At 45.0% G+C, this 10520-nt stretch overlaps 1 protein-coding gene across 1 annotated transcript in view; it reads left to right on the top strand.

The window, feature by feature from the left end:
* MICOS10 (mitochondrial contact site and cristae organizing system subunit 10) overlaps positions 1 to 9759 on the top strand; it is a 39648-nt gene extending 29889 nt beyond the window's left edge. The window contains exons 2-4 of the mRNA XM_006145207.3: positions 4570 to 4617; positions 6150 to 6259; positions 9513 to 9759. Coding sequence (XP_006145269.1) covers positions 4570 to 4617; positions 6150 to 6259; positions 9513 to 9527 — 173 coding nt within the window. The 3' untranslated portion in view covers positions 9528 to 9759. The remainder of the gene's footprint in view (positions 1 to 4569; positions 4618 to 6149; positions 6260 to 9512) is intronic.
* Positions 9760 to 10520: the final 761 nt, after the last annotated feature.

Here is a 10520-nt window from a genome sequence, read left to right as displayed (position 1 = left end):
GTCTCAGAAGGTGGTGATTGTTGGGCCAGTCCATGCCTTTATGGTTAAGGTGGCTGGATCTCACATGGCCAACAGCACAGTTCAAGGCCTGTACTGGTGGCTCAAAAAATACTCTGGTAGGGGCCAGCAGGTGGCATGGTAGTTAAGGGTACTGGACTCCCACATGGCCAACTGCAGTTCAAGTCCCGGACCTGGTGACTAGGTTTCTCGCTTTCTCTCTCTCTTTCTCTCACTGTGTCCCTCTCTGATCATATTAAAATAAATAAATAAAGTTAAATAAAATAATTGTTTTAAAAAATATTCTGGGCATGTGTATGTGCTCGCCCAAAATCCTGAGAGGAGAAGGGATTGTGGCATGGCCATCTCCCCTGGGGGAGGTGCTTTCTCACTTTCTGTCTCTACTGAATGCATACATCCTGTAGCATATTAAAAAGAAAATAAAGGAGGTAGTGATTGTTCAGAGGTGTCAGTATCTGGACCTAGCGAGGACAGTGGCATTGCCTGACTTGAGCTCAGTTCACTGCTCTGCAACTAAGGAGACGGGCTCCGTGGGCAGGTTACTTTCTGCGTCTGGAAAATGGGAGATGCTGCCATAGTAGATAGTTTGATTGAAAAGAGAATGTTTCATGTTGGGAGGGAAGGCTGGGTACTCATGGGCATTACTAAAGTGTTGGTTCCTTTCCCTCTTCATTTTGTCAGTCTTGATTGTGGTCTATAAGCTGACTAGTTTTCTACCATTTTAAGTTATATGGAATTTAGGATGACATAGTCCTTTTCAGATATTGCATTTACAGTTGGACATCGAAATGGTACCTAATACAGGGTCTGCTGGATGGACCAAATTAGCGATTTTTAATTAAAATTCCTATTTGTATAGGATACAGTCATAGATACATGAAAGAAACATCCTGGCCATATAGATGACAGGAGAGAAGGAACGATGTGAATAGCACACGTACTTCTCCAGCCCAACAGCAGCTGGAAGGTGGAATCAAAAAAATATGTAGGGACCAGCTCATGGCCTGGTGGCTAAGGCACCTGTATTCCACATGACTGACCGTGTGGCTCAAGTTCCAGACTGGTGGCTTGAAAAAATCCCAACAGGATGGAGGGATTGTAAGCCATAGAGTGTTTTCTTCACACCTTACCACTAATGCGTGCACCCTTTGGCAAGTTAAAAAAAAAGAAGAAAGTAAAGGGGCCAGCAGATGGCATGGTGGTTAAAGCTCTGGAATTCCCACATGGGTGACCATGGTTCGAGTCCTTGACTTGGTGACTTGCTTTCTAACTCTCTCTCTGTGTCTTTCTCTGGGAAAACTCATGTGGAATAAATCAATAAATAAATACAAGAATTCCTTTTTTTTTTTTTTAAAGCAGATTAGCTTGCTTGCTTATGACGAAGTTCTGTGTTTATAGCAGAAGGGTCAGCTCGGTTGACTGATGAGCACTCTTAATCTTTACTTTGTACTGGCCTAAAATGTAGAAAGGAAACGTGGGATTTCTGTTTTTATATTTACAATTATAATCCCTTTTTAAAAGAATTACTGTTTTTATTTACTTATTTATTTTAATTTGACCAGAGAGAAAATGAGAAAGCAAGTCACCAGGTCTGGGACTTGAACCACGGTCTGCATGTGGGAGTCTAGTGCCTTAACTACCATGCCACCTGCCAGCCCCACACAATTATAATTTCTAACTTTAAATTTACAAATTCAAAAACTAGTCAGGCAAATGAGTTTGGGATTTTTAGCAGGTACTTAATTGTAGAGAGGTTGGTCAAGGGACCGTGGAGCAGATGCTAAGTAAACAGCATCAGAATTCTCTGGAAGGTCTTTGAAAGCAGTTTTCTATCAAGGCTGAAAAATGAGGATTAGATTTTGACTGTCCTCCTTCATGTGTGTAGCTTATATTTTAATAAAGGAAAGATTTTTTTCTCAAAGTATTAGACATACACGTGAATCACTGTAGTATGTGAGATAATTTTTTTAAAGTGATACCAGAGGGCTGGCAGATGGTGTGTTGGTTGAGGCACTGGACTTCCACTTGGCCGACCATAGTTCGAGTCACTGACCAGGTGACTTGAGACTCTCTCTCTCTCTCTCTCTGTGTCTCTCTTTGGTCAAGTTAAAAATAATAATAATAATAATAATAAATAGAGTTAAATAAAATACTTTTTAGAAAACTGGTCCCAGAAACATTGTATTTTTTTTAAGGATTATTTATTTTACTTTATTTATTATTCTTATTCAGTTTGACCAGAGTGGGCAGGGCAGAGCAAGAAAGCAAGCCACCAGGTCTGGGACTCAAACCATGGCTGACCATGTGGGAGACCAGCACCTCAACCACCATGCCACCTGCCAGTCCCCCACATATCTTTATTTTATTACATTTTGTGGGGAAAAAATACACTTAGTACACCAGTTTATTTATTTAAGTTGAAGCTAAATTTATTGAATACATGCATTATTATTGTTAAGTTGAAGCTAAATTTAATATATGCTTCTTTTTGTAGAGATTTTTTGCTATAGAGCATGTACACTTGCTGGAGAAGCAGAGACAAGCAGACAGAAAGTGAGAAAAATCACTCCCCAGGGGGTTAGGCTATGCCACAGTCCCTTCTCCTCCATCCTTCTCTCAGGATTTTGGGCACGCACACACACGTGCACGGTGTGAGTTTTAAGCCACCGGGTCTGGGACTTGAACCACAGTTAACTACATAGGGATCCAGTGACATAATCATTATGCCATCTTCTGGTTCTGATACATGCATTTTTTTAAGAGTTATTTTATTTAACTTTATTTGTTTATTCATTTATTTTAATTTGACCAGTGAGGAACAAAGAGAGAGAGAGAGAGAAAGCAAGTCACCAGGTCCAGATCCATGACTCTAACCGTGGTTAGCCATGTGGGAGTCCAGCCCCTTTAACTACCATGCCACCTGCCAGCCCCCGGATACATAGATGCTTAAAGAAAAAAAAAATTAAAAAAAATATTTATTTAAATAAATCACAGTGCAACTGCTGATTTAGTGGAAATTGGTAAAGTAGTGCCAGAATGACCAGGTTTGAGAAATACTGGTAAAAATGAGAATTTGAGCTCTTTTTTTTTTTTTTTTTAATACAGTCTTCCTCTTTCCAAACTTAGATTATAACGTTGATTTAAAATGAGGTTTTTAAAATGTTTTTCTACCAGACCATTAAACTCTCTGTTGTCTTTCATCATGAAAAATAGTGGTGAGCTGGCCCCATAACATAGTGGTTAAGGAACCTGGATCCTGACCCTGGGCTGAAAAAACACGCTGGGTACATGTGCATGTGAGACCAAAATTTTGATGGGAAGGGGGGGGAAGGACTCTGGTGTGACCTCTCCCCCACTGGGGAGTGCTTTCTCTTCCTCTCTTCCTCTTTCTTTTTTCTTCCTCTTCCTCTTTTTGGCCCACTCACCCTCTGGCAAGAAAAATATAAAGAAAGTGAATGATAAAGGGAGGGGAGAGAAGGAAGGAAGGAGAGAGAGAAAAGGAGAAAAGAAAGAAAGAAAAATATATATAGATAGATAACAGTGCTCTGAGATCAAGCTCCACGTGGTCTTGAGGAACACGCGTTTCCTCTGTCTGGGTACTCTCTGACTTGTGTGATCGTTAGGCCTTTAGGAATTATTCTAGCTCACTCCTTTCCATCTCTCAGCAAGTAGTCTTTGCTCAAAAGTGCTGGAGTGGGAGGGGAACTTCCTGTTGGCAGTGTTTTCTGATTTTTGACTGTTGGCACCCTTACGGAAGAGGGATAGGAGGGTTCACGATGGGTGCCACTGCCAGAAATCTGGAGAAAGGGGGACCAGCAGTTGGCGGAATGGCTATGTCGCTGGATTCCCATGTAGTCGACCGCGGTTGGAGTCCCGGACCCGGTGGCTTAAAACTCACGCTGGGCGCGTGTGCGTGCGTGCCCAAGATCCCAAGAGGAGAACGGAGGAGAAGGGATTGCTATGTGGCCATCCCCCTGGGGGGTGATTTCTGTCTGTCTCTGTCTGGTGAGCGCACACGACCTATAGCAAAAACCTCTCAAAAAAAAAAAAAAAAAGTGTGGAGAAAGGTCTGCTCAACAGCTCTTGGCTTGTTTCCCTCCCCCACTTCACACCCCATCACTTGTCCAGACAGAATGAGAAGTCAGGTTTTTATTTCTTGTTGTGGCCTGAGGGACCAAAGACATCTATAAAACCTTGACAGGGGACCAGCAGGTGGCGTAGTGGTTAAGGCGCTGGACACTCCCACATGACCTACCAGGATTCGAGTCCTGAATCTGGTGGCTTGCTTTCTCACTTCCTCTCTCTCTCACTCTCACCTTCTGTCTCTCTCTGGTCAAATTTAAAAAAAAAAAAATAGATGAATGAATAAATAAAATAAAATAAATATTAAAAAAAAAAAACCCTTGACAATGAGAAAGGTGGTTAAAAATGAGAAAATCAACTCTGCCAGGTTATGGAAACAATTTTTCGATGTTCTTATTTAAGAAATGTTAGAGTTATCTTTGTCAAGTTATTACTATGAAATTTAACATGTTTTCTCTGTCTCTGTAGGTACTGGTTTTGGATTAGGAATCGTCTTCTCGCTTACCTTCTTTAAAAGTAAGTGACTCTGATCACCACTTGAGCACAGAGTCACGGTGTGTGCATATACATAGAGGGACACTTTCAGGAGGCACTTCTAGAGGGCTGCCAAGACATCTGCTTATGGGGTTAGGGAGGCCATTGCAAAATGAGCTAGACCAAGAATGAGGACGGGAAAGAGGTCCAGATGGGTTGGGCCTCTTCAGAATCCCCCCTGGGCATTGAGTCAGGGTGCTCCATATCTTAAACATGATAGCATTTCAAAAGCCTGTACTTGATGCTTGTGAGTCATTTGGCGAAATCTACGTGCTCAAATATTTCTAATTAGTTATAGTTTTTTCTAAAGGAGCTTGCAAATAAGAGTCCTGCTAGTCATAAAATTGGATCAGAAATACACAGGCATTGTGGCCAAAAATTCTCCAAAGCAGAGGGCAAGCAGCTTCCCTTTCATTCTGTGGAAGAACTTCTGAAGTCTGGATATTGAAAAGAAGCCAAAGGGTCGGTGTGACCTCTTTCCATGAAGAACCAGTAGGAATACACACTAGAGCATCATAGCTAACAGAGTGCTGGGGTTTTTTTAGTTTAGCTTTTTAGTTTTTGCTGTAGGGCAGGTATGCTCACCAGAGTCAGAGACAGCAGAGAAGGAGGGACAGCAAGAAAGCACCTCCCCGACCCCTGAGAGAATGGCCACGTTGCATCCTTTCTCTTCCACTCTCCTCTCGGGATTTTGGGTGCACACATATATGCCTGGTGTGGTTTTCCAGCTGCCAGGTCTGGGACTGGAACCACACACTGGCCATGTGGGATCCAGCGCGTTAACCTCTACACCATCTGCTGGCCCCACAGTGCTGATTTTAAAGGATCCTTTACAGATTGGCTTCAGTAAACTCCATGACTTGCTATAATCAAACTATGTAAGTATTGATGGGATTCTTACATATTTCAAAAAATTCAAGTACTGGGGCTGGCAGGTAGCGTGGTGGTTAAGGTGCTGGACATTCCCACGTGGCTAATGTGATGCAAGTCCCGGACCTGGTGGCTTGCTTTCTCACTTTCTCTCTCTCTCTCTCTCTCTCTCTCTCTCTCTCACTCTGTCCCTCTCTGGTTGAGTTAAAAATAAATAAGTAAATAAAGTTAAGTAAAAGAATTCTTTACCCCCCCCCAAAATTTTAAAACCCCACAAAATTCAAGTACCTTACCAGAAGACATTATTACTCCTGATAAAGTTAAGAAACTAAACTGAATAGATGACTAGAATTGATAGAAGAGTTGCAAGGTCAACTGTGTCTACTATTTCCATATTGTACCGTTTATTTCCTCAAACCTAGTGACATAGGTACTTAATATGTGCTAAATTAATACGATTTGTAGTCAGCCTACCCTTTTTTGGGCCATTGGTGGCACACTGACTGAATACAAATGCGTTATAGTCATTGGTATAATGCACACGGAGTGCTTATTGCCCTGTGCAAATGGATGTTAGGTGCGGGGGAGAGCTTTATCAGCTCCTAATGGTTCCCTATTGGGATTTTTCTTTTTCTGCTCACTAGGAAGAGTGTGGCCGTTAGCCTTTGGCTCTGGCATGGGACTGGGGATGGCCTACTCCAACTGTCAGCACGATTTCCAGGCTCCGTACCTTCTCCATGGGAAATATGTCAAAGTATGTATGAAAGTGGTACCTCCTCCCGTCAGAAGTAAAAGAGGGTTGTTCTTGGGGCTAGCAGGTGGCGTGGTGGTTAAGGGCACTGGATTCACATATGGCTGACCTTGGTTCAAGTCCCAGACCTGGTGGCTTGCTTTCTCACTTTCCCTCTCTGTTTGTCCCTCTCTGGTCAAAATTTTAAAAATAATAACAGTAATAAAGTTAAATAAAATAATTCTAAAAAAAAAAAAGAAGAAGAAGAAGGGGACCAGCAGTTGGCATGGTGGTTAAGGGTGCTGGACTCCCACATGGCTGACCACAATTTGAGTCCCAGACCTGGCGGCTTGCTTTCTCACTTTCTTTCTCTTTCTCTCTCTCTGTCCCTCTCTGGTAAAATTCCAATAAACATAGGAATAAATAAAATAAGAAAAATTAAAAAAATTTAAAAAGAAGGAGTAAAAGAGGTTTTTTTCTTGAACCCCTTAGAGAGTATGTGAGGACACACTGTGTCCTTGTAGCCTATGGCAGCGTTCCTAGTTGCTCTCTGACCTTTCGTGCTCTTTTGCTGTTTTGGTGCTAAAAGTCTCGCACCTGTGCCGTCAGATACAAATGTGCATTCAGATACATGCTCACGTGTTAGCTAATTGGAGCTGGCGAACCTGCCTGAAAGTGTGCCATTGATGATAAAGTAGATTCGTGTTCATTATCTGTAAATAGCACTTTTCGTTCAAGGTCTCAGGTGCCCTGTAAACATGTCACATACTCAAGCTAAACCTAAAGACAGCTGGGACTCAGCCATTATTATACTTTTCTATTAACTGTAAGTCCCATGTGATTCTGCCAAAGTCCTTTTCTTAGGTAGATTTAATTTAAATTTTAAAAAAAATGTCAGAAGGCGCAAGTGCCTGCCAGAGAAAGACAGGGAGGGAAAGTGAAAAACCATGGGACACGGTCGTACTACACTCCTTCTCCTGCACCTCTCCGTCCTTGGTGATGTTGGCTACACGTGCACATGCACCTGGTGTGGCTCGCAAGCCCTGGGTCCGGGACTCAGCCACGCAGTCAGCTCTGTGGGATCCAGCTGCCTTAACTGTCGGCCTTGGAGCTAGCCCTCAGGTGAATTTTTTTTTAAAGAATTATTTTATTTTATTTCTTCACTCATTTATTTTAATTTGACCAGAGAGAGAAAGAGAAAGTGTGAAAGCAAGCCGCCAGATTCAGGGCTTGAACTCAACATGGTCAGCCATGTGGGAGTATCCAGCACCTTAACCACCATGCCACCTGCTGGTCGCTCAGGTGAATTTTTAATGATGCAAACAAAGTAGAAAATTTTACCCATGCCTCAAAAGGGGAAGAGGGTAGTAGCATATTTTCTGAAGTTTTCTCATGTAATAGCCTTTCCCTTTGCCTGTCGCTCGATAATGGGTTATTTTGAGTTTAAATGACAGGATCCTGGGAGGCTGGGTGCTCAAGGTCAGAGGTGCTATTTATTTTTGTATCCCTAGGACCTGAAACAAAGCAGCCATTCAAATAAGTACGAAATGGATGAGTGAAGTAAATGATAGTCTTTTAGATCTAAGGGAACCTTCAGCGAAGGACTGCACATCCCCTGCTTGTGTGGAACCCTCTGCTGTCAGGTTCCCCCTGAGCTAGAGTCGCTGTTCGGGGCAGCAGCAGGGGTTACAGGCCCGGAGACCTGATCGCAGCCCTCACTTGCTTCCATCGTGACCTCGTGCTTGTGTGGGGTTCCCCCTGAGCTAGAGTCGCTGTTCGGGCAGCAGCAGGGGTTACAGGCCCGGAGACCTGATCGCAGCCCTCACTTGCTTCCATCGTGACCTCGTGTTGTTTTATTTCTAATCTTCTGTTTTCCATCCATAAAATGAAGGTAATCACTTCTGTCTATGAGGCTGCTGTGAAGAGTAAATGTGAGAATACTCCGAGCTGTGAGGTGCTACATGTTAGTAGAAACATTGGTTGTTAGTTGAAGCCAACCAAGAAAGGGTGACTGACTTGTCCATTGTCCACCGCAATAACAAGCGGAGCAGAAAATGTCATGCAAATGTGTGTCCTAATTCTGGTCCCGAGCTGTAGCTCTGAGGTCACCAGGTCTCCAGTAACAGTCCCAGCACAGCTCAGCAGCCTCGGTGTTGGACCTGCCCACTCTCTGTCAGCTGCTGCCCACCCGCCCGAGCGCCCGAGCACCGGGGCAGGGTACTGACAGTCATTTCTGTGCCAGCGCGAGGGTGAGGTCATCGGGGCAGTGCGGAAGCGGCGCAGCTGCGTGGCGCCAGGGCTGACGACAGGCGTTCCCACTGCTCCCCGACTCTTCACTTTCCTGGCAGCAGAGCGGAGTTTGGGGGAGAACAGAAAGGAGCAGGGAGAGGAGCTTCAGGTCTCTTCATTGTTGGAAGTGTTTCCATTGTTCCAAACTGAGCTGTCATGGCTAATAGCTCAGGGCTGATTACATGCATATTATATATGTATGTAATGGCTGGGAGTGCCGTGGAAAACATTGTTACATTCGCATAACCTCCAATGTACCTCTCCAGAATGGCCTTGTAACTTTATCTGCACTTGAGTCTGTGCCTCGATGTTGTCATCCTCCGCTTTCTCTGAAAAGAGGTGCAAGATCCCCACCAGGGGCTTGTTCACAGCGCAGTCCCACAGGAGAGCTGAGCGAGGAGTGCGTGACACACCCTGAGGACCCTCTGGAGCACTGTAGACTCTCTAAACGGCCCAAGGGTTTTGTGAGAGCCGTCCTTGCCCTCTTTTAGCAAAGGACAAACAACCTTACTGAAGTGAAGAAACTTGCTGAAGGTCATCTACTGGACAGTCACATGTCACTTACCACTGGGCTCCAGTCTGAGAAACGGGCCCTCAGGAGAGCTCCTGCTGTGCAGGTGCACAAACCCGGGTGGTCTGGCCTGGGGCGGCCCGTCGTTGCCACGGCCCAACATCACCAGCAGGCTCTTTGACTGGAACCATGCCCTGTCACTCCCCTGAGATCACTTTGGTGGGTTTTAGGAATCCAGTCCTGCAGGTACTAATGGTTCAGCCCTGTGCTACTCCATCCCATTCTTCTCTGAGCTTGGGGGAGCCACTCATGAGCCCGGAGGGAGGTAAACGGCCTCCTGGGAGACAGTTCCAAGCTAACAGCGCGGTTGGGTTTTGGCCAGTCGGTCCCTGGAGTCTGACCCGAGGCCACATCAGAGCGAGCTGTCAAAGACCAGGAGCATCGTTCTAACCTGCGACACGTGTCCTTGCTTTGCAGGAGCAGGAGCAGTGACTTAAACCCGACAACATCCCTGTGGGGGGAAGAGAGATCACGTTTATTCCTCAGGAATACTGAAGTGCCCTGGAGTAAGCCGACATCCTCTGTAACAATGTTATCAGTAACGCTTTCAACTCCAGCACACTGCTTATGTATTTGAAACCAAGTATGTTTTTTGTTTTGTATATTCTCTCTGGAAATTGTAAGGAGATGGTCTTGAAGGAAATAAATTAAACAAAAATAGGAAGCCCCGTGCCTTCGTCTCTTTGCCCATGGTTTCAGGGCATGAGGACCGAGTTGGAACCACCTGGTCAGCGCCTCTCCTCCCCGAGAGCCCCCTGACTCCACGGCCTTGTGCGTTCCTCCCCATGTGCCCCTAATGCTTCGTTTTCAGAACTGCTTTAGACTGCTGCCGAGTGGTCTGGGAAGCTGACTAGCGGCTCGAGCTTTGCCTCGTGGCGGCCACTCTCTAAGGCCTGCGCATTGTTCTCACAGTGGAACTGGCAGAGCACGTCTCAGCTGTGCCTGCTGCTCCGAGGTCACACAGCTGCTGGGTGAGCAGGACGCAAACCTGATCGGATGGCGCACTCCACTAATGTCAAGTCCTGCAGCTTCATGGAGCTTGACATGGTCTGAGCTGCAGCCCCAGGGTTTCTTCTGCGAGGTGGGGGGAGTTTGTGGCACATCCACCTGGCTGGGGCTGATTGTATATTCACGTTAACAGCTGAGGTTTCAGGACAAAGGCCGCTTCTGGTGCCCCTCTGCGAGTTTGTTCCTATGGTTTCACTTGGAGCAGGCAGACTGGACACAAAAATAGTATTTTAGCAATTTCTTCTGAAAATGTGTAGAACCCCAGAACTCAGGTTTTCATATCTAATTTTTTCTTTTATTGTGTATATTTTATTTTTAAAAATTTGCTAAAGTACACAAGGACTCCCTGGAGAGAGACAGAAAGTGGGGGAGGTAGAGAGAAAGGGAGAGAGAGAGAGAGAGGGAGGGAGAGAGAGA

Source organism: Tupaia chinensis, unplaced genomic scaffold (assembly GCF_000334495.1).
Source record: "Tupaia chinensis unplaced genomic scaffold, TupChi_1.0 Scaffold000146_1, whole genome shotgun sequence".
In the NCBI taxonomy this organism is placed as follows: domain Eukaryota; kingdom Metazoa; phylum Chordata; class Mammalia; order Scandentia; family Tupaiidae; genus Tupaia; species Tupaia belangeri.
This window is presented reverse-complemented; position numbering and strand designations above follow the sequence as displayed.